At 37.0% G+C, this 24,409-nt stretch overlaps 1 protein-coding gene across 3 annotated transcripts in view; it reads left to right on the forward strand.

Annotated features, from left to right (window-relative positions):
- Positions 1–885: 885 nt before the first annotated feature.
- LOC137940616 (uncharacterized) overlaps positions 886–24,409 on the forward strand; it is a 48,174-nt gene continuing 24,650 nt past the window's right edge. For 2 of the 3 annotated variants that reach the window (XM_068785772.1, XM_068785775.1), the window contains exons 1-10: positions 886–1,392; positions 8,507–8,578; positions 9,117–9,160; positions 9,240–9,351; positions 9,517–9,588; positions 10,065–10,127; positions 17,038–17,115; positions 17,237–17,329; positions 17,442–17,561; positions 24,206–24,289. In XM_068785772.1, the coding sequence (XP_068641873.1) occupies positions 1,072–1,392; positions 8,507–8,578; positions 9,117–9,160; positions 9,240–9,351; positions 9,517–9,588; positions 10,065–10,127; positions 17,038–17,115; positions 17,237–17,329; positions 17,442–17,561; positions 24,206–24,289 (1,059 nt within the window). In that variant the 5' untranslated portion in view covers positions 886–1,071. The remainder of the gene's footprint in view (positions 1,393–8,506; positions 8,579–9,116; positions 9,161–9,239; positions 9,352–9,516; positions 9,589–10,064; positions 10,128–17,037; positions 17,116–17,236; positions 17,330–17,441; positions 17,562–24,205; positions 24,290–24,409) is intronic. The other variant, XM_068785779.1, reaches the window with a different exon arrangement.

Raw genomic sequence — 24,409 nt, forward strand, 5'->3', positions numbered from 1 at the left:
AAACAAAGAGAGAAGAGTTGGATGAATCACTAACCTTAGAATACGCAAACAAAATAGGTGAATGGTGGGCCAAAGGAGTAAGAGGATTTGGAATAGGTGGTCAATGTGAGGTGTTGGCTGGTCTAGTGGCTCAACTAAGTGAGAAGTACTTGCAAGAGATTCAAAACTGGAGAAGACTCAAAACCTAGAGCAATAGATGCTTTGGCCAAAAAAGGTTGATCCTCAAAGAACTTGACATCAGTAGAAATAAAAGTTGTATGAGGAAGAATGATAACAAACATATCTCAATAAGAAGATATTCACATTTTTCAATCAATTTCTCACATCAAATTCATCATTTTCAAGTTCAAAGAGTTTTCGACACTTCTATATTCACATTTAGCAATGATACATTCTTTTTTACTATTTTTATACCCGACATCTCTTTATGAACTTTTTACATATCTTTTCTTACATAGCAAACTTTTATCGGTTATTGTAATATTGCACTTTAGTATCATTTTAGCAGATTGTCACGAAGCTATGTCAAATGGCAAGTTGCATAGAATTTTAAAGTGAGCATGTAGCATGATTAAGTTTAGTTTATTTTACTATTTTAACTCTTTATGAATACATTATAGTCATTCTATCTTACAAAATTCTGATTCGAATAGCATTTCTGTTTGACAAGGGGAACGTTCAAAGGAGAACGGCATGCAAGGTTTTTAGTTGCATGTGTTCCTCGCAACGAATAGAGCAACTTGAGCGGTGCCTCTTTTGTGAAATGTTAATTGATTATCTTATGGTAGTTGATAAGAAATTAGTTTTTTTTATGTGAAAGATAAATTTAATCGGTGATCGGAGTGTTGATTGAAGGATCACCCGACACTGACGTGTATACTTCTGTTTCTGTTCGCGCTCTCTGCCGCCCGTCGCTAAAAAAACTCAAAAAAGCACAAAAATATTATCAACTTTTGTCGTCCTGGACGCTCTTCACCGCAACATGAACATATTTCTTGCGATTGAGGAAAAACCCGGCTTCAATTCTCCCAGCATCTTAATTTCCACGCGAAGGTACTGCTTCTTCCTCCCATGGCTTCTCTGCCTCGAACTCAGCTCGACAAGTTTGGCTCTCCTCGATCCTTCCGTCGGAGGGAAATCGGTTCTCTTCTTTCGCTGCGGCCGTCTTCTGTTTGTACTTCGATTTACTCGAGATCGAAGCTTAACCTAGGGAATTACCTATGTGAAGGTAGTTTGTCGGTTCGTTGTTCGACTGTCAACACGGTAGAGGAACGTGTCTTGGAGAAGACAGAGGAGGGGAGGCCTCTGAGAGTTGGTATAATATGTGGTGGACCCTCTGCTGAACGAGGGATTTCTCTGAATTCTGCAAGATCCGTGCTTGATCACATTGAGGTAGATACTGTTTACTAATTATGATGATGTTACTACTTTTTCTTCCCCCTTCGTTTCTGTGTCATTCGTTTTTCCTTTATATACATACATACATACATACATGCGTACATACATAAATTGTAAAAGTTCATATTTGAGTGAAGGAAGAGGAGAAAAATGAGAGAAAGAGGGAAAAAGAGAAAGAAATTTATGAAGAGCCTGAAAGGCTTCGTTGGTAACTATGCACGACTTCCCAGACTTCTGTTTTGAGTTACAAATTACAAAAATGCTCTTATACACTTAATAAACCTTAGTATCTCCCTAACTATATACATTCTATGTACATGAAAATTCAACCCAGATGTGATATGATTGCGGTGCGGTGCCTAAGTACACGATCTAATAGATCGTTGTATCGAGTAGTTGGATCATAGTCTCTTACCATAAAAATGGCTGCGTGTGCAGCAGCACCAACTATGAGAAACCCACCAATCCACATGTGACGTGTGAACAACGAAAGTTGTGTACCATAGTCAGTAGCTAAGTATGGATAGGGGGGCATGGAATACATATGGTGAGCTACAACAATGGTTGAAGAGCCTAACATAGCTAAGTTAAGAGATAATTGAGCATGCCATGACGTTGTTAGGATCTCATAGAGACCTTTATGACCCTGACCTGTAAATGGACCTTTATGAGCCTCTAAAATATCTTTCAGACCGTGACCAATGCCCCAGTTAGTCCTATACATGTGACCAGCTATCAGGAAAAGAATTGCAATAGCTAAATGATGGTGTGCAATATCGGTCAGCCATAGACCCCCTGTTACTGGGTCTAATCCTCCCCGAAAAGTAAGAAATTCCGCGTATTTTGACCAATTCAAGGTGAAAAATGGGGTTGCTCCCTCAGCAAAACTTGGATAAAGTTGAGCCAAAAGATCCCGATTCAAGATAAATTCATGAGGAAGTGGTATCTCCTTAGGATCTACCCCAACATCTAGAAATTGGTTAATCGGCAAAGATACATGTACTTGGTGTCCCGCCCAAGAAAGAGACCCCAGTCCTAGTAACCCCGCTAAGTGGTGATTTAACATGGATTCTACATCTTGGAACCAAGCCAATTTAGGAGCAGCTTTGTGATAATGGAACCAACCGGCAAAAAGCATTAACGCTGCAAATACCAATGCACCAATTGCGGTACAATAGCCTTGAAATAATTTAACATGCATACAAGATTATATCAAGAAAATTAACCTCTGAAGTGGTAAAATAACCAAAATACCTCTGGAAGGTAAAATAACAAAAATACCCCTGGAAGGTAAAATTACAAAAATACCCCTAGATATATTTTCTAACACTCCCCATCAAGCTGAAGCGTATATATCCAAGAGTCCCAACTTCTTGCAGAATGATATAAATTCTCACTTGCCAAGGGCCTTGGTGAATACATCTCCCAATCGATTTCCAGACCGAACAAATGGAGTCAATACCTCCTTTTTCATTATCGTATCTCGAATAAAGTGGCAATCCACTTCTATATGTTTATTCTCATGAAAAATTGGGTTACTTGCAATAAAAATCACAACCTGATTATCACAAAACATGTTCATCGAATCATCCTGATTGAAACCCAAGTCTCGTGAGACTGACCTAACCCACATCAACTCGCTCATTGTGTGAGTAATTGCTTTGTATACAGCTTATGCACTAGACCGGGCTACAACAATTTGCTTTTTATTTTGCTAACAAACCAAATTTCCTCATAGGAAGACACAATATCCAGAGGTTGATTTTTTGTCCAGTTTGGACCCTACATAGTCTGCATCAGAGAGCCTCTATCTTCATATGATTGTTAGGTCTAAAAAAAATACCTTTTCCTGGTGCTCCTTTCAAATGCTTCAAAATTCTTTGTGCAACTTCTAAGTGTACTTTCCGAGGACGTTCCATAAATTGGCTCACTACACTTATTGCAAAAGAAATGTCAGGTCTAGTAATTGTTGCATAAATTAATTTTCCCACTAACCTCCGATACTGTATTCTGTCATTTAATTTATCACTCTACTCATCATGGAGATCATGTCCCACTTCCCTTGGGGTATCAGCTGGCTTCGCTCCCAACAAACCATACTCTTGAAGCATTTTGTGACATACTTATGTTGTGTCATCACAACGCTTTCTTTACTTTTCGCCACTTCAATGCCTAAAATTATTTAAGCGGTCCCAAGTCTTTAGTTTGAAGATGTGCAGACAAATATGACTTGGTATCATCTATACCAAAAATATTACTCTCAGATAATATAATGTTATCTATTTAAATCCAAAAACACCACAATTCCAGAGGACCTCTTCATCACAAACAAGGAGTGATCACAATGACTTCTCGAGAACCCCATGGATACTACAACATGAATGAATTTTTCAAACCAAGCACGTGGACTCTGCTCCATCTCATAAATTGCTTTCTTAAGTCTACATACTTCATGTGTCTCCCCCTAAGCAACATATAATGGAGGTTGCTCTATATATACTTCTTCTTCCAGATCACCATATAAGAAGGCATATTTAATGGCCAGTTAATGTAGGGGCCACCTTTGATTCACTGCAACTGAGAGCAAAATACAGACAAATGAGCAACAGGCAAAAAGGTTTCAAACACATTAATACCAAAGGTTTGAGTATACCCCTTCACAACCAACCTTTATACCGCTCAATAGAACCGTCTGCATTATACTTGATAATATACACCCAGCAGTAGCCAATAACTTTGGCCCTAAATGGTAGTCACACAGTAGCCAAGTGTCCCGATCTATTAAAACATCCATAGCTTGCTTCCAATGAGGAGACGAGAAGGCCTCCTGCACTGAAGAAGGGATAGTGCAGGTAGAAATAGACAAAACAAAATTTTTACATGAGTCAGATAAGGAGCAAAAAGACACATACTGAGATAAAGGATACCCCGTACCTTTACCTTTCCTGACACCCTTCCTGCGTGCAATAGGAAGATGTAGATCAATTACCTCCAGGATCTTGAGCCAAAGTAGAGTAATGGTTTGGTGAGAGACTCGGTGGTGATATTTCTTTCCGGCGTTTATGTACATGTAATGGTTTCTCGATAGTGACAACTTGTGACGGTCCAACAGGCTCATCAACTGGTATAGTGATAACTAGTGCCGCTTTAGGTGAGACAACAAAATCAGAAGGTAAAGACACAGATGAAAAGAATGGTACATCCTCAAAGAAAGTAACGTCAACAGATACAAATGTTTTTCTAGTGGACGAGCAAAAATATTTGTAACCCTTCTGTGTGCGAGAGTACCCCAAAAATACACACTTAACTGCTCGGGGAGACAACTTATCCCTGGAAGACCCAAATACATGAGCAAAGCAGAGACATCCAAACACGTGGGGAGAAATAGCAAAAATAGCACGGACGACAAAAGAACTTGCATAGGAATTTTTTTCTTCTAATACAGACAAAGGCATTCTATTAACCAAGAAACAGGTTTTAAGAACAACATCACCCCAATAAGGCTTGGGCACATGCATATGTTTCATCATTGTCCTAGCTACCTCCAGTAAATGACAATTTTTATGTTCATCTACGCCATTTTGCTAAGGGGTAAAGACACGTGATGTCTGATGAATAATTCCCTGTTCTTGACAAAAAATTTGGAATTTATGACTCATGAACTCGAGGCCATTATCAGTATGCAAGATATATAACGAAGTAGCAAAACGATTTTTTTATTTCATTAAAAATAAGCTTGAATACATCAAAAGCCTCAAATTTTTCCTTAAGAAGGTAAATCCAAGTACATCTACTAAAATTATCGATAAAGAAAATAAAATACCTATGACCAAACTGACTAGCCACTAGACAAGGACCCCAGATGTCTGAGTGTACAATCTCAAATAGATTGCTGGTTTTATGAGACGAGATTGGAAACGAACTTCTGTGATACTTGCTCTGTTGACACGACTTGCACTGAAAAGAAGAACTAGACGAAAAGTCTGGAAAGACTTGAGTCAGTTTTGCTGCAAACGGATGATCTAGCCGCAAGTACCACTGTAAAGGAGAATCTGCGGTATGTAACGCCTGAATACCTATTCTGTTGATGGCTCTCTAGTTAGTATAATACATCTCTCTCATGAGTGGAACCAATCGTCTTCCTCATTGCGAGATCCTGAAAAACACAATGAGTAAGATAAAATGTGAGGGAACAACTCATTGACTTATCTAGCTGACTAACCGACAACAAATTTATAGGAAACTTGGGAAAAAAAGTGTTGACTGAGGAGACAAAAAGGAAGCAGGAGTAACAATGCCTACTCTTTGAACAAGAGAGGTAGAACCATCTGCAAGACTAACATGTTTGACACACAAAGACACTTTTAAATTGGAAAACAATGACAACATACCTGACATATGTCTAGAGGTTCCTAAGTCAAGAACCCAGGATGGTGACGAGTGAATATGATAAGCTGCCATAATTGAGTAAACACTGGTAGAACTAGGAACTAGGATGGAAGCATGGGCTACAAATGCTAAGGTCGGAGCAATAGAGATTTGGGCTATGCATTGAGCAATCTGCTATGGCTCTTGTATCAATTGCTGCATCTCATCTGAAGCACCCGGTGTAACCGACATAGAACAATCTAAACTCCCACTTCCACTATCAGGAATTGTAGAATTAGCCCATGTAGGCTTCCCAAACTTAACCCAACATTTGTCAAAATAATGATTATTTATGCACAATGAACTCTCTTCCTTTCTGACTTACCATCACCATGTCCTCTACCTCTACCTCTAGAGGAATCTCTAAGGGCTGATGTAGTGTTGGAAGCATTAAGAGCAATGACTGCCCATTATCTTACTTCCTTTACCTGTTCCAGGTACAATAGTCTTATCAGCCCTCATAATGCGATTAAAAGTGGTAGAGAGAATAGGTATTTCATCTGAAGCTAACACCTGGGCTTTAATAACATAAAATTCAGCACCTAAACCATCCAAATTTTTTGCAACAAGCAGCTGATTTTTCTGTTTTCGCAACTCATTTTCATTCGTAATAAATGGATGATATACATTGATCTCCTGCCATATGCCATGGAACACACTATAATATTCTTTAACAATTCAATTTCCTCTTTTCAACCCAAAAAAGTCTGTATACAGCTCATAAACTCGAGAGAGATTACTCTCCTGTGCATATAAAGATTCTAGAGACAACCACATAGCCTTTGCTGTCTCACAATTCATTACCTGATTTCTAAGAGTAGAATCAATACTATTGACAATCCAGGTCATAACCTGATTGTTCTATGCCTCCTAGCAATAATCTACTACTCTGATACTATGTAAAAATCTAGATTTGGGTGAAGGAAGAGGAGAAAATTGAGAGAAAAAGGAAAAAAGAGAAGAAGAAATTTCTGAAAAGCCTGAAAGGCTTCGTTGGGAACTGTGCATGAATTCTCAGACTTCTTAAATAGGTGTTTTGAGTTACAAATTACAAAAATGCCAATATACACTTATAACCCTTAATCTCCTTATATCTCCCTAACTATACATCCTATGTACTTGAAAATTTAACCACTGATATAATTTAACACGCAAAACAAGATTACATACAGAAAATTAACCACTGAAGTGGTAAAATGACCAAAATATCCCCGGATGTATTTTCTAACATAAATGTACACACACACACACACACACACACACACATATATATATATACACACACATCAAGAGCTGATCCAATATGAAAAGCCATTTGGTGTGAAACAAGTGAAATGCTATCTCAGCCATCCAATCATGATCAACGGCTATCTCAGCCGTCCGGTCACGATTGGACGGCTGAGATAGCCGTTTCGCACCAAATAGCTTTTCGTATTGGATCAGCCATGTATATACATATGTATATATTTATATATGTACATACATTGAAACGAGCCAAATTGAAGAAAGCGGCGAGCAAGCTTTTCTTCAACAAGGCATTATTTATTAACGCATGCTTCTGTTATGCTTTGTGAATGAGGTTCTCAGTTGAATTGGTACGTGGGAAAAAACATGGTTTCACCTCTTTACAGTACTCTTCGTTGTTTTACTGGTTTGGGTACTCCTGATTCAATTGGAATAAAATATTACTAATATTTAAAAGTAATTTTGAATGAAAGTTGACTAACACATGTTGTCATATCTGAATTTTTCAAGTGAGTCTCTAATCTTGCTTTCTGTATCTATTTGTAATTTCAAGAGGTAATTATCTTAAGGAAGAGTAGAGAAAAATAAAAATAGCAAGAAGGCTAAAGGAGAAGCTTTGTCGGCCCAAGATGGAGAGAATGTATGGAGACCCTGTCCTTTTTCATTTGCTTCTTGGGGAGATGATTTCCTTTCCTATATCTCACCTTGTAAATGATAGAGAATAGAATCTCTATAGTTTTAGCTCACAGTACCTGGAGCAAAACTAATTCAACACAAATATTTTAAATTAGCAAATGCTGAAAATTACGTATATTTCTGGAGGCTATTTTATGGAATAAGTTATTAATTTACTCTTTTGTGCTCTCCAAAGAATAATTCAGTCTTTTGCACTCTCCCAAGAAATTATCTCATGTAATAGTTGGTTTTTCCATGAAAATATACTTGCTTGTATTCTTGACATAATATTTGTTGAGGAGTAATACTGTATTTTTACTTGGCTGGCCTTTTTTTCAAAAAAACAAGTGTTTTTATGTCTTTGGGTAAGGTACTAGCTCCAAGATGGAAGAAAAGACACCCACCCAAGAGTTGGCTGAAGTCATTTGAGAAACCGTAACTGCAGAAACATAAATTGGTTATTCATTACAAATAGTAATACAGGTTGCTTCCCAGATAGCTTGATCATTTGACCCTCTTTCATTTCGATTCAAGAAAACTAAATATTTGCCTCTATTCTTTTCTAAGCTAAAATTATTTAGAGGATAGTTGCTCTCTCTCGTCCAGCTAGGTTAGAGACATCACCAAAATGATGTCAGTTCTCCATGCTCTAGATTGATATGATGCATTTGATTCTGTTCTATGTTTCATATGGTGTATTAGTATCATTTTGGAGCAGCCTTGCAGCTTCAGATTGCTAATATTCAGATTTATATTCCAGGGATTTGATTTGAATGTCTTCTGCTACTACATTGATTGCAATCTGAATGCTTATGCAATATCTTCTGCCCAGGTATAAGAACTATCCCATCTTTTCATCCACACAGCTAAGAATAAACTATTCATTCATGCTAGTCTAAATTGGGTTATAGAAGTTTCAAATTATTTTATTTGATGAGAACTAGTTCCTGAAATTATGTTTAAGAATTGTTCTGTCTGATATCTCTGACATAGAACAGACCAACTTATACACCTATTGAAATGATTTCTTCATTTGGAAAAATTATATCTAATCCAAACACAGTATGACAGAATTCTTGCTTAAGAATGAAAACAGATTGAGCTATTCTTTTGAGTAGTTTTGATCCTTCTTCATGTAAACATCAGAGGATTTTTTTATCTCACTTCTTGTTGGTAAGACTGATTATGGGAAGTGTGATCTGTTTGTGCCTCATGTTTCAAACCCAGATAATTTGAAACCACAAATAAAACTCAAAAACAACTTACACATTGTCTCTAGCAGTTGATAACCTTTTGAATCATTATATATTTTGGGCATGTCATATAAATGTTTGCACCACTTAGTTTTTGTTTTCCCTCCAATTTTGCAGCTATATTCGAACACACCTGCTGATTTTGATTTTAAACTGGAAAGGTCAGTAACCTACTTATGAATTTAATTTGTTTAGATGGATATGTTTTAAATGCTTCATACTGTTTACATCACTCTGCAGCCTTGCCCAAGGATTCGAATCTTTATCTGAATTTGTAGAGCACCTTGCTACCTCTGTGGATATAGTTTTCCCTGTGATTCATGGTCGATTTGGAGAAGATGGTGGTATCCAGGTTTGTCTCTACGATGGGTTTTCACAAAAAAATTGAACAAATTTGTGCAAATTTTTTGATAAAGAAACTAAATGTTTAAATTTGTGTGAAATTTTGATAATGAAACTAATTGATCAAGTGAAATTTTGATAGTGTATGCTTTTCTCTGCTTTGATCTGGTTCTAGGAACTGTTGGAAAAAGCAAATGTTCCATTTGTTGGTACAAGATCAAAGGAATGCCAACAAGCCTTTGATAAGGTAAGACCAGTCATATTTGTCAAGAAATGCTTAAATAGGCTTGCGTGGGGGCTTTTTACTCATTCGATCCTCAAATTTATAGCTTGGGTATGCAACAAAGATTGCAGTTTTTATAGTTAGCAATATCATTATCTTTGAATTTTTTATCTTTCAAGCAACCACAGATTTTTACACTGAGCTGTCTAAAAGTTCTTTATGCCGTTTGTATGCTTGTAAGACTCTTTTTTGAAGTCATTGTTCTATTCTTGTTTTGAAAAGGACACATGAATTGATTTGCACTTTTTTGGGAAATATTCCTATTCCAATTAGTGTAATGGCAACCTTTGGTACAGAAAATGGAATGAACTAATACTCTCATTAGCTTTCTTGCTAGTAGGATATGGTTGATGATATCCAGTATCTCGACATGTGTGAATTTGCATCAGTGTAGTTGCTTTGTCATCTGAATCTATCTTTTTTTCTTAAAATATTGGCAGTATGATGCTTCTGTGGAGCTTAGAAAACAAGGATTTGTAACGGTGCCAAGTTTCTTGCTACAGGTGAGCCAGTAACGTAATTTATGTATATCTTGAAAAATATGAGATTTGGGGGAGAAAATAAGAGAAACAAGCAAGGAGAGAGCAAACAAGGCTGCGTTGAAGTGTGTTCCTGAAAAGCATGTCCTTCCTGCTTTTATTTCAGGGTTTAAGTGAAACTTAAAAAAGGACAAAAATGCCCCTTGATACATAAACTTACATATCTCCTAAAATACGTCTCTAAATTGAATGAAAATTGAACCATAGATATATGAAAATATTGTCTATCTAGCAGACATAATAGAAGATAAAAACATAATATAGGAAATGACTAAAATAACCCTAAACTGATATTTTAACACTCCCCCTTAAGCTAGAGAGTAGATATCAAGCAACCCCAGCTTGTTACAAAAGGCAACATGTTCATGTCTTCCCAAAGGCTTGGTAAACATATCTCCCAACTAGTCTGAAGATTTGATATATGGAGTTACCGCCTTTCCTTGCATAACTTCATCTCTAATAAAATGACAATCAACCTCTATATGTTTAGTTCTCTCGTGGAACACAGGGTTGCTTTTAATGAAGATTACAACCTGATTATCACACTTCATAACCATAGGATCTAGTAAATGGAAACCAAATTCAAGAAGAACAGACTTAATCCACATAAGCTCATTACTTGTGTGAGCTATTGCTCGATATTCAGCCTTTGCACTAGACTTAGCCACAATTGTATGTTTCTTACTTTTTTAGCTTACCAGGATACCTCCAACAAAACAACAGTAGATTGATGTAGACCATCTATACATCTTACACTTAGGATAATCTGCATGAGAATATCCAAGTACATCAATCTTTCCATTCAAAGTATACAATAGACCTTTTCCAGTTGCACCCTTTCTATACTTTAAAATCCCCTTGGCAGCTTCTAAGTGCACTTTCTGAGGATTTTCCATGAACTAGCTCGCAACTCTCACAACAAAGGATATATTTGGCCTGATAACTGTAGCATAAATCAATTTACCTATCAAGCGTCAGTATTGAGTTCTGTCCTTGGGAGTAGGATGTTGTGTGATATGAAGATTATGGTTGACTTCCATGGGAGTGTCTACTGGTTTAGCACCTAACAAATTATATTCTTGGAGCATATCTAATATATATTTTCTCTAAGAGAGAACAATACCTCGTTTGCTATGAGCAACTTCAATGTCAATGAAGTACTTGAAGGAGCCCAAATCTTTTGTTTGAAAATGTGTTACCAAATACTGTGTAACTTTTGCAATGCCTTCAAGATCATCCTTAGATAGTATTATATCATCTACATAGACCACCAAAATAACCACATCAGTCTTCTTCTTGAGTATGAACATAGAATGATTGCAACGGTTCTTTTTTTTTTTTTTTTTGAAATGATGCTGATTTTTATTAAGAGAAAAGCTCAAAATAGCAATTTACAAAGGAGGGAAGCTTTCCCAAACAATGAGAGATTGCTGGGAAGTTCCGAATTTTGCCAATGTATCAGCCAAAGAGTTGGCTGATCTAGGAATGAGATTCCAATTACAATGAGTAGAAGATACAATGTCAACAATACTATCAGTGATGGGCCAGTGGCGCCAAGGGGGGAAGCTGTCTTTGGAACACCAACTAATAACTGTCTTCGAGTCACCTTCAATGATTAACTTGTCATGCAATCGATCCCTGAAGATGTGGAGGCCGAACAACAGAGCACTAACTTCAGCAGTATTAGAATCGGCAATGCCCACCGGACCAGCATAAGAAAGAATAGGGTCTCCATTGTGACCTATGAACACACCACCTGCTCCAGCCGGCCCAGGACATCCAATAGCACTACCATCAAAATTCAGCTTAATCCAGTCGCAAGGGAGAGGATCCCATATGGCCATACTCGTAGTTCTGCTGGGGCCAGACATATGAGCAATCAAATTCCAATTTTCCAGAAAGGAAACCCCCGATAGAGTGGCAAAATCCTTCCTTGTATGAAGCCAGCTCGAGATGAGGCCAATGACATGAGAAGCCGTATTGTCTGGGGTGCTAGCATTGGTGTTGAATCTCCGGTTGTTCCACTCGAGCCAAATGCACCATGGAACATGCACAAGACAGGCCGATAGTATTAATTTGCCTAGCCGAAGAAGGAGAGTCCCTCAAACCATCTCAAAGGTGCCAAAGAGGTCCTGATGTAGCCCCACTTGGAGCTCAATTTTCTGAAACATCTTCATCCAAACTTGCCATGAAAATCCATGGTGTAAGAGGACATGCTGGACTGTCTCTTCGCTCTCACCGCAAAGGGGACAAGAAAGATCGGGGGCGGTGAAGCCTCTTCGATGAAGGTTGTCTGAAGTAAGAATCTGTTCTTTGATGGCCAACCACACGAAAAATTTAATTTTGCTTGGCGCTGAGAGTTTCCAAGCCAGATTCGCCTTGTGCTCATGAATATTGTAGTGCTCATGCAATGGTTCTTGTAGAACCGAAATTGTGTTACTATAGTGCTAAACTTCTCAAACCATGTCCTTGGACTTTGTTTAAGTGCATAAATGGTCATTTTGTTGCTTACATTTCTTCCCTGTGTCCCCCTGACCAACATACTCAGGAGGTTACTACATATAAACTTTCTCTTGTAAATCATCATACAGGGAGGCATTTTTTACATCAAGTTGAAAGAGAGGCCAACCTCTATTAATTGCTACAAAGACTATGATACGTATTGAATTAAGTCGGGCCACAAGGGAGAATGTCTCAAACACATCAACACCGAAGGTCTGTGTATATCCCTTTGCCACCAGTCGTGCCTTGTGTTATTTAATAGAGCCATCAACATTATATTTTATGGTATAAACCCAATGACACCCCACAATAGCTGCCCTTGTCAGTAGATCACATAGACGCCAAGTTCCCTGAGACATCAAAGCACTCATTTCATCATCTATAGATCATTTTCATTTTGGTGAACACAAAACATCTTGCACTGAATGAGGTATAGTAGAAGTAGACAAGGACATAGGAAAGGATTTAAAGGACGGGGGAAAAAATTCAAGAGACAGATTTTGAGATCGGATGAGAAGCACGAGACCGTTTACCTTTCCATTGACTAATAGGCAAGTCCAAATCCGATATAAGGGGGATACAGGCAAAGAGGAAGATGACTGATGACGAGAAGAGAGCTCTATAGGTGTATTTGCTGGAAGCACTGCAAGAGCACAAGGATGGCGGTTGTAGACATGAAGAGGCGGAGAAGAACCTAATGAAGTTGGTACATCCAAAGTAGTGACAGGAACTAGACTGTTTGAAGAAGACACAAAAGAAACAGAAAGCTCACTAGATGATGCAAAATATGGAGTATGCTAAAAGAAAGTCACATTAGTTGATACATGTCTTCCGTCGAATAGGATCATAACATTTGTACCCTTTTTTTCGACAAGAGGAGCCTAGAAAGATATATTTGACAAATTGAGGTGAAAATTGATCAACTAAAGTTTGGCAAAACAAGTACAACCAAAAACACGAGGAACAACGTCAAATAGTTTACAATTCAGTTTTAAAACTTGGAGAGGAACTTGACCTTCAAAACAGAGGAAGACATGCGATTAATTAAGAAACAAGAAGTCAAAATTGCATCCCTCCCAAAATGACTTAGGAATGTTTATGTGTTTTAATAGTGTCCGAGTAACCTCAAAAAGATGTTTGTTTTTACGTTTAACCACCCTATTTTGTTGAGGGGTATAGGGACAAGATATCTAATGTAATGGGTAATACCATGTGAAGTACAAAACATTGAAACCTTATGATTAAGATATACCAATCCATTAACAATATGAAGCACATGAACACAAACACCAAATTAATTCTTTATTTGACTAATAAAATTCAGGAATACATCAAATACTTTGGATTTCTCCCATAGGAGATACACCCAAGTTACTCTATTGAAATCATCAACAAACGGCACAAAATACTTGAAACCGAATGGACTAGGAATCCGACATGGACCCCATATGTCAAAATGGACTAATTCAAACAATTTGGTGTATGACTAGAACTAACTGGGAAACTGGATCAATGATGCTTTCCCAGGTGACAAAACTCGTAATCAAATGAAATATCTGCTGGCAAAGAAGGAAAAAATTGACGTAGCTTAACTGGTGATGGATATCTTGTGTAGATGCCAGAAGTAGGAAGAATCTATAGTAATATGTGCTACAACTCGAGAAACAAATACATCATCTAGCATATAGAGCTCTCCCTTCTCATGTCCGGAACCAATCGTCCTCTTCGTCTACAACTCCTAGAAAACATAGGAAGTAAGATAAAATTTTACTGAACAATTTAAGGATTTAGTAATAAGCCTCACAGACAAAAGATTGACTAGAAAGTTGGGAACGGACAAAATTGAGTCTAAGGACATTTGTGGGGTAGTGGGAATAGTACCGTCCCCAATATTTTTTCAAAAATATGGTTTGACCTACCACAGTGAATGCATTTCCAATATCCCCTATCATTCTGATCACGACCACAGGTAGAGAAGGAGTGACCTCTACTTCTATTATTACCACCACAAAACTGACCATTAGGTTTACCGATAGAAGACTAGAGGTTAAGAACAACTGCATATGAGAGATTTCCACCTGAGTTATTTTTATTCACTATTGCGTCTTCATCCCGAAGAACTCCATTAAAAGCATGTCCTGGGGTGGTCACATCCTCATTGGCCAACAACTAGCTCGAATGATATCATACTCAGAAGCCAAATTATCTAGAAACAGGGTTACCTAAATCTGGTTCTCCTTCTTATCCTTCTTACGAATGTCCTTGACATTCACAATAAATGGATGAAATGTACTAAATTCTTGTAGTACCCCTCTCATCTTAATGAAGTAATCTATAACTGATTTACTTCCACGCTTCATAATTAAATGTCTTACATACAATTTATATTTTCAAGACAAATTACTTTTTTGAGATAAAATAGATGTCAAGGTTATCCACATTGCTTTAACGGTACTACAACTCAAAATCTGGTCATTGAATCATGACTCCATATTGTTAACCAACCAGATCATCACTAAATTGTCTTTTGCTACCCAATCTTCAATAATAGGTACAAGGGGATCATCTATTATGTATTTGGCCATCCTTCTAGCCCTCAAATACATCAAAACTGATCTTGACAAATTCACATAATTTTATCCTTTCAATTGGATCATAATTATCTGAATAGGATGAGAGAATTTCCCATCTGAGCTCTCAGTGGTCCTTGGACAACAACTTGTGTGCTGGATTCAGTCATTCAATACTATAAAACAACCACAATTTAATAGTAATAATGCATCAACAATCAAATAGAATCACTTTCCCTAAATTTGTTTGCCTGTGTAGTCAAGTGGGCCCCATAATTGAGTCAATTAGAGCAGACCTATAGTCAATGTAGTCAATTAGCAATGCATAGTACTCAAACTCAGCAACTAAGACCACAAATTGAAGAAGAACTAATCCAATTGCACGAAATTAGGATGATGCAGGCATCTGGGTTGATGACGTAGGCAAGGTTGAGTATGACGTACACAGGATTGAAGTAATTCTTCAAATTGAAATCATTGAATGACTCTAAATCCAAATAATCATTCTATTAGAAGTAGTAATCACCAACCAAGAGGTTATGGCAGGCAGAAAAAGGGAAAAATGATATTTTTACCCCAACATTCTAGAAATCTGAGAAGATTAAAAGAAGAGCCACAAAATTGGAAGAAATCTGCCCAAGATGTACGTTACTGCCCTGGTACCATGAATAATATGAGATTTGGGGAGAGAATGAGAGAAACAAGAGAGGAGAAGAGTAATCAAGGCTGCATTGAAGTACGTGCAGCACATCCTTCCCTCTTTTATTTCAGGGTTTAAGTGAAACTTACAAAAAGGACAAAAATGCCCCTTGATTCATAAACTTATGTATCTCCTAATGTACATTTCTAAATTGAATGAAAATTGAACCATAGGCATATGAAAATATTGTCTATCTAACATACATGATATAAGATAAAAACATAATATAGGAAATGACTAAAATATCCCTGAACTGATATTTTAACATATCTGATTTTTTTCTTCTTCTTCTTATTGGTATTAATCTACAGTGGGATGAAGTTCACAATATGCTGGACATTATAAAACCAATATGAAGATTTTACTTGTTCATGGTTTGGCTCAAAGTGTTCATATGACATTTCAATGTTCATGTTCTGCATAATTTATTGTCCAATTATTTGTGCTTTTGTACATTGAAATCTATATTGCCATATGCAGTTTAAGGGGCTAATGTCTCTAATCTATGTAGGCTTTAGAAATACTCCTTTCCCAACTAATTTTTTGGTTACCAAGCACTTTGTAATCCACAAAAATAGGAATACTTTTGGCCCCATAAAAATTAATTGAAATTGCTCCGAGGATGGTGTATACTATTTTGAGTTTCATAAACAAGAGGGGCCCAGGGACCAGTCTCAAGCTTAGAGAATAGACTTTGTCAGAAATGCTTACCGATACATAAAAATTTGATAGAAACTTCTAATAAATACACTTTCTGAGCAGAATGGCCATTATAACAATTATATTAGGCCAGACATGTACGCTGGGCATGATGCTTTCATGCTTAGAGCTTTAACCAGTTGTCTGCTGAAAAATATAAGAAATAGAACTAGGTCCATCAATCTTGCAAATTATCTACCAGCCACTGGTGTTCTTACTCCGGAGTTACCTTTTTTTTGGTTTAGAAAGTTTAACAAGATTGCCTATTTTGATGAAATTCTCATAGTTGACTGCTCTGATTATGTTCAACAGGTAATTTTTTCCGGGCTTTCAGATAATGAATTTTAAGGCTTCATTCTAGATGTCAAACTATTTGGTTTAATAAGTCTGGCTGATGGAATAGGAAAATAACATGGACAATTGCTTGCTATCAGAGTGGTTCTCGAGGAATCACTTAGACAGTCAGTCAGGAAAAGTCGTGGTATGTCTGATATTATGAGAAAACCAGTTGCTTATCTTCTTCAACAATTTTAAAATCCTGATATTATTTTACTAATGATGTTCTTGTGATTGTTGCTGTCATAATTATAATCACATTTTAGGTAAAACCAGCAAGGGCTGGATCAAGTATTGGGGTAATTGTTGCCTATGGAGTTGAAGATTCAATCAAGAAAGCAAATGATATAATTTCTGAGGTATCTTGGCTTCAATTAACTTAATAAGGGGATTAGCTCTTGTTTGAACGTTTCATTTTTTTTTAAATGGTTTGAACGTTTCATTTTGATTCTTAATTTTCATCCTTAACAGGGTATTGATGATAAAGTCCTTGTTGAAATTTTCCTCGATGGAGGGAGTGAATTTACTGCAATTGTTCTTGATGTTGGCTCTGGTTCTGAGTGCAATCCTGTAGTTCTCCTTCCAACTGAGGTGGGTGCAAATTTCATTTGTTCCCTGATCTTTTTTATGGTCTAGTTCATGTTCTTGTGCCTAAATTTATGAATATCCATTTTTCTAAACATGAAACAGAAGTCTATCAACAAATTTAGGGAAGATGCAAACTATCTCATGGTTTTTAAAACTTGTGGTTAAAAGTAGTCCTAGAGTAATCCACAACCTAGTGTAGGAACGTTGTTGGGCCTCTAAGGGCCTCTCAACTCTTCAAGTTCAAGCTTCTGAGTTTGGTGCCTTTCTTCACTTCTCTTAAGTACTCTTTTCTAACACGCTCAGAACATCTTTTTTCCTTTTTTTTGTGGAACTTTTTTATTGAAAAATATGACTCTTTAGGATTCAAACTGTCAAAGTTGGGTCCATATGGTCATCCCGGAATGACTAATTGAAGTTAAGAGGCCTTTTGCTTATTGATAGCTACAAGACTCTCCCTGAGATTTATCTATAAGAAATTATTCCCACTGACACTCCACCTCATGTTCAAGTGTATACAAATAAACAACATTCCTAAGACATGAATAACACAAATGGATTACAAACTAAACAGGCTATAAACTGCGTCCAACAAAATAGATGTCTTGCTTTGATGTATCAAAATTCATAAAAATGTTTCAAACTAACTGTAGTACTTCCGATGCCCACTTTCACGTAAGCAACATAGTTTACGAGTTAAAAATTCTCCCTAGAGGCAAAAGCAATTCTTGGCGCACTACTGACTTAAGTAATGAACTATACACAATTACAAAAAAACTCCTATGGAGGACACTTATGTATTTCAACACTCTACCTCAAGCTGGAGCATATATATATCAAACAACTCTATCTTGCTAAAAAGGACATCATATTCTTTCTTAGTCAAGGCTTTAGTGAAGTAGTCACCTAGTTGGTCTTCAAAAAGGCCATATGGACACTTGTAGTGGAATAGTTCTCTAGAGAACAAATGATGGTGTATGGTTAATCAAATAAACATGAGGTTAAGACTGTATCTCCCTAGCAGGACTTGGGAACATGCATTTGAACAGAAAATGTGTCTACTACCTCAAGTAAGTGCCTTTTTTTTCCTTATAGCAACCCCATTTTGTTAAAGGGTGTATACACATCAAGTTTGATGAATGATCCCATGCAATCCACTAAAAGAGGTCAACTTTTGAATAAGAAACTCAAGACTACTATCTATAAGAAAGATGCAAATGCAAGCACCAAATTGATTTTTAATTTCATTAAATCTTTTATAAATACATCGAAGACGTCTGATTTATCCCGAAAGAGATACACCCAAGTAACTTCGCTAAAATCATTTATAAAGGATACAAAATACTTAAAACTAAAGACGCTCAACACCTAGCATTGCCCCATTCATCAAAATGAACTAATTGACCAAGACTAGAACTTTGACTATGACTTGCTGAAAAACTAGCTATGGTGCTTCCGTAGTTGACATGATTCACATTCGATTGAGAGATCAAAAGACAAAGAAAGAAATGATTGACTTAGTGTTGGAAAGAATTGTCTTATACAGAAGAATGAGTAGAAAAATCTTGAGTTTATTAGTTGGGAAAAAAAGGTTTTCTAACTTGGCTAATCATTTTGGGATAAGCCTTGGACCCAACTCCTAACATGGTATCAGAGTAGATGCTTAGGCACCCCAGATTATCCACGTGCAGTAGGAGCCAGTAAAAAGGGTTCACATGTGAGGGACAATTTTGGAAAGAATTATCCCACATAGAAAATATGAGTGGAAAGATCTTGGGTTTATTAATTGGGAAAGAGGGTTCCCAACTTGGCTAGTCATTTTGGGATGGGCCTTGGACCCAACTTCTAACTTGTAGCTTAGTTGGTGATGGATGTCCCAAGCACAAGTGCCACAAATATGGTGAATTATGTTTTTTTGAAAGTGTCACCGCTTTTATAATGTACACATCATCTACAATGTAGAGCCACCTTTCTCACATTTGGTTCATCCTCTTCGTTTGAAAATCTTGTAAAACACAAGTAGGTTACTGAGCAATTCAAAGACGTAGTAAAAGTACGTAAGGTTCACTAAGAATTTTGGAACAAGCAAAACAAATGACAAGGACATGTGTGGTATGGTTTGGACAATATCCTCACCGCGAACTTGTGAAGTGGACCCATGCACCGAGGTTACAATTTTATAAGAGTGTGTAGGAGATATAGATGAAAACAAGGTGGGCATACCTGACATATGAGTGGGTGTTCCATAATCGATAACCTATGAGGGACAATGGAACACATTCAATGCAGTCATACCTAAGTTTACCATAGTGAAATTTGCAGTGGAAGAGGAGATATCTTATGATGTGGAAGTCATTTGACCCAGTTGTTGAAGTAATATTTGGATCTCTTCTTGTGTCCCAGTAGATGACATCATCTCATCTCACCTACATCCATGTCCACGTGCTACATTATCTCTATCACAACCTTGTCCACCCCCTCCGTGGCCTCTAGTAGTTTCAGACCTAGTGGGGATAGAATTAAGATTAACAGTTGTAGCTTCAGTTGTTTTAGTGTCCTTCTCATCTTTAGGAGAGTCATTGCACCTTTTGCTCGAATAACACAATTAAAAATCTTGTCTAGTGTGGTCACATCATCATTGTGCAACAATTGAGCCCAAAGTGTATCATACTCCGGCCTAAGTCCATCTAGGAAGCAAGCCACTTGAATATGATTCTTTTCTTTGTGGATCTCATATGCATTTGTGATAATGGGGTGAAATGCACTAATCTCTTGCAAGATGTCTGAGAACGATCACCCTCTTACATGCTGAAATATTTGGTATACAAATCATTGACTTTGAATAGATTACTCTCTCAAGATATAATAGATTCTCATTTAAAACAAAAAAGATATAATAGATTCAAGTGTAGTCCACATTGCCTTAAAAGTTTAACAACTCATAACCTAGTCACTAAACTTGGGTTGCATATTGTTAACAAGACAAATCTTTATTTGATCGTTTTCTCCCTCCCAGTCCTTAGTTATAGGGTCAAGAGGATAACAATTAAGGTGGTTAGCTTTTCTCTTGGCTTTCAAGGACACTGGGATAGATCTAAACCAGTTCAAATAATTTTTTCCATTTACTTTAATTGCGGTAATCTGAATAGAGCGGAAATCTTTACTTTCTTAACCGTCAGAAGGTTTAGTTGGAGTAATAACTTCTCTAGAATCAGCCATTCTCACCACAACTTAATAGGATGACAAGCAGTAAACAAGCACAATGTCTAAATAACAATGAACCAATCCAATCTATCCCTATGGATACAACCTGCAAAAATACTAGGTGGGCCCCACAACCAGAAATCTGACCTAGGGCATATACTAGAAATCCTAGAAACCTCACTCAATACTTCTGCCGCAATCTGAACCAATATAAAACCCAAAAATAGCCAATACGTCCAAATTACTATACTATGTGGGCAATATATGGACTCAAGATAAGTCTGTGTAGGCACAGGTCTACTCTCGACCAGAGAAAAGGTAGTAGAAAACCCTCTCGGGGCACAAATGCATAATTACTGCTCAATAGGTAGAACAAGCAATCAACCAGGAGGTCGTGCCATGAGAAAATAGGGAAGATCGGATCTTTAAGCACTCAACATAACAAATTTGTAGAAATCCTCGTAGTAGAAATCGCTGCCTTGAAAAGAGAAGATGGAGAATTGTGAGACTTTCCTAGCTTGAACTTTAAGGTTCTGATACCATGTGAAATGGTATAATTGGATAAGAAAGAGAGGAAGAAAGAAGAAAGAGAGAAGAGAGAGTGGAGAAAGCTGTTTTGATAGACCAACTGTCATTAGGGGTTGGAGTTGACCCAAATTCGCTTTCATATCTCTTAAGTGAAAACAATAAGAAAGGACAATAATGCCTTAGTACATGTGGCAGCTATTATATTGCAATACCAAGTTAAAAAACAAACTAGAAAATATCAGACTTATAGAAGACTACCCTATGACACTTCTTGACAAATAGCAGACATTAGTGTAAGCGTAAAATGACCAAAATACCCCCGATTCCATGTTTTGTGAAATGTACTAGGGTTTGATGCAGCAGAAGTATCTCCTTTTGGAGTTACTTCAGAGGGATGGATCACAGCTGATTCTCCTCTCAATAGGGCAGGTCAAGTTTCTTCAAATGAGGGAGAAGTGCTGCTGCCTGAAGTTGGGAGCTGTGAATCATACTCAGGCCCAAGGGTGTTATGTAAAATCACTTTTGAGGGTTTCTCTTTCTTTTTCCAGATCCTGTTCATCAAGAACAATCTGGTGATAATAATGTACTTCCTGCCATAAACTACTCACATCACCAATTGCATGAACTAGTGATTTATCACCCTTCTTTTTAGTAAACAATTTAATCTATAAATAAAAAATCCTGGAGTATTTCTTGCCTGAGAGACCTTTTCTCTAAAGTATCCCAGATTACTTTAGTTGTTTTATTATAGCTCACCTGGTTCACAATATTGGATTCCATACTACTTATTAAGCCATAAATGTGTAATTATCTCACTCCTACTCTTCAGTTTTTGGATGAGGGGTTGTAAAAAAACTTTAATTTTCCATTAAAACCAAGGAAAATATGAACAGCTTGAGCCCAAACGACATAGTTCTTCCTGTTTAATTTGATGGACGTGATTTCAGTAATGTTATTGCTTTCTCATCCACTTTTAGAGGCTTCATGTCAGTAGTTTCAGCCACAGTTTTAACACAAGCAGCAATATTTCTAGACAGCTGGAGTGAAATTCAGCACATACAACAACAGACAAAGAAGTTGGTCAATTGATGAATAGTTAACCTAAAATCTAGTCTGTACTAATTAGTGCAGACCTGGCCACCAACTTAGCTACAATAATAAACAACACAATATGCAAAAATAGGGCTACAGGTTCACCAGGGAGTCTATGCACTTACCTTGACATAATAAGAAACAGTATGCAGATTATTCACACCCTTTTAAGCCTACGAGAACTGCATATGGAGGGCAGACAGACAGTATCAATTTCCTAAGAGACTTTGAAGGCCGTTAGATCATTGACTTAAGGTACAAACACCACCATGAGTTAACCTGGATCTGCGGCAGAGAAACAAACACAATTCTCTCAGTCACAAACCAAATAGGAGTGAAAAAGGAGAAAGAAGGAAGAAGAAAAGATGGAATAACAACAGTTGGAAGGATCAATTAGAGCTCTGATACCATGTAATGCAGTTAAAAATCAAGCTTGAAGAGAATCAATAGAGAGAAGATGAAAAAAGCTTCCAGTCTTTCATTCCAGTCATGAAAATTGTTGAATTTATGGAAAGGATAGATACTTCAGTGACTTATTATAATCAGAGTACATGAACCTCTTTTTATAATATAGGAAAGTAGTAAAGTCCAATTACAATTAAACTACCTTTGTCCCAATTACGCCCAAACTCTTAACACTTAAAGATAAGTCCTAGCATAATTAAATAACCCAATATAAATAGAAGACTAACATGACTAAACCACCTTTAAACTGAAACTCTTCTGTGAGACCTGCTTCCTTAATAATTGTGGCTCTGTTAGACTTCTTATTGTGTAAGACTACCTCGTGTGATCATGGTGGGTGCCACCAGCTCGTGTGATCATGGTGGGTCCATATCTTATGGGCTTGGGCCCATCTTCCAACACTCTTAGATGTGTGGGCCTTCTTTAGTCGTGTGGGTTTGGGCCCATCTTCCAACACTCTTGGATATGTGGGGCTTCCTTGGTCGTGTGGGCTTGGGCCCATCTTCCAACAAAAATCAGTTCCAATCATGACCTAATCTCACTTAAGTACAATTCAATGGACAAAAATGCTCTCAAACACTTATAATAAAATAGAGAATAAAAGATCCCTCACTTGTGCTTAACTGAAGCACTTACTTTAATTACAGAATTACCCCCTTACTCTTACTATCTCTCAACATCTATAATTTTCTAGGAAAGTGTTTTCTCATAGAAAGTAGATTCCTAGGGTTTATGCGTTTCAAGGATATGGATGTAATTTTCATTATTTTTAAGTTATAAATAAGGAGAGAGGGGTCTATAAAGCCTAATATCTCTCAGATATTCCTCCTGCAAAATTCACATTGTTATATATATATGCTCTAGCTTAAGGGGGAGTATTAGATACTATGATGTCAGGGGAATCTAAGTAATTTCACTCTATTAATTGGTCCCTCTTTAATCTAGGAATTTCTCTTGTTTAAAGTAGGGGTTTCTGGACTGTTTTTAGAAGGTTTTCAGCCAGGGTGTCAGTTTTTAATCACGCATGTAAAGTAGTCTACCTTTGTTTTTACATTATTTTATTTATCAATATAAACATAAAGTTGTACTACCACAGCTTTCCCAATGACTGGAAAAGTGGAACCTAAGTCCCCATTCTACTTAACTCAAGAGTTATTTTAAGTCAAAAAAAAATTTATGTGATTAAATATGCCAACAAAGCTCTTCACTGTTTTATTTTTCCGTTTGAGGTAAGAACAGTGAAATTAGTACATATTGACATAAACTTGATGATTTGTCTCCGAAAACTCTTGATATTCAAATAGACAATGATGATCTTCCAGAAATCTTTTTAGTATGCATCTGAACTATTCAATGACCAGGTAGAGATGCAATTAAGTGACAGTAATGACAGCAAGGAGGATGAGATTTTCAACTACCGAAGAAAATATCTTCCAACGCAGCAGGTATTTCTGAGCAAGGTTACTTATATTGCCTTAATGTTAGCATGGATATGCATTGCCAAGGGACAAATTGTGTACATTGTCTTTCTAGCCACGTGTATTTTTTTCTTCTTTTTTGAGTTG

The sequence above is a fragment of the Aristolochia californica genome, unplaced genomic scaffold (assembly GCF_029961685.1).
Source record: "Aristolochia californica isolate CCGP_79_NKW_82.1479 unplaced genomic scaffold, dmAriCali1.0.hap1 SCAF_10, whole genome shotgun sequence".
In the NCBI taxonomy this organism is placed as follows: Eukaryota; Viridiplantae; Streptophyta; class Magnoliopsida; order Piperales; family Aristolochiaceae; genus Aristolochia; species Aristolochia californica.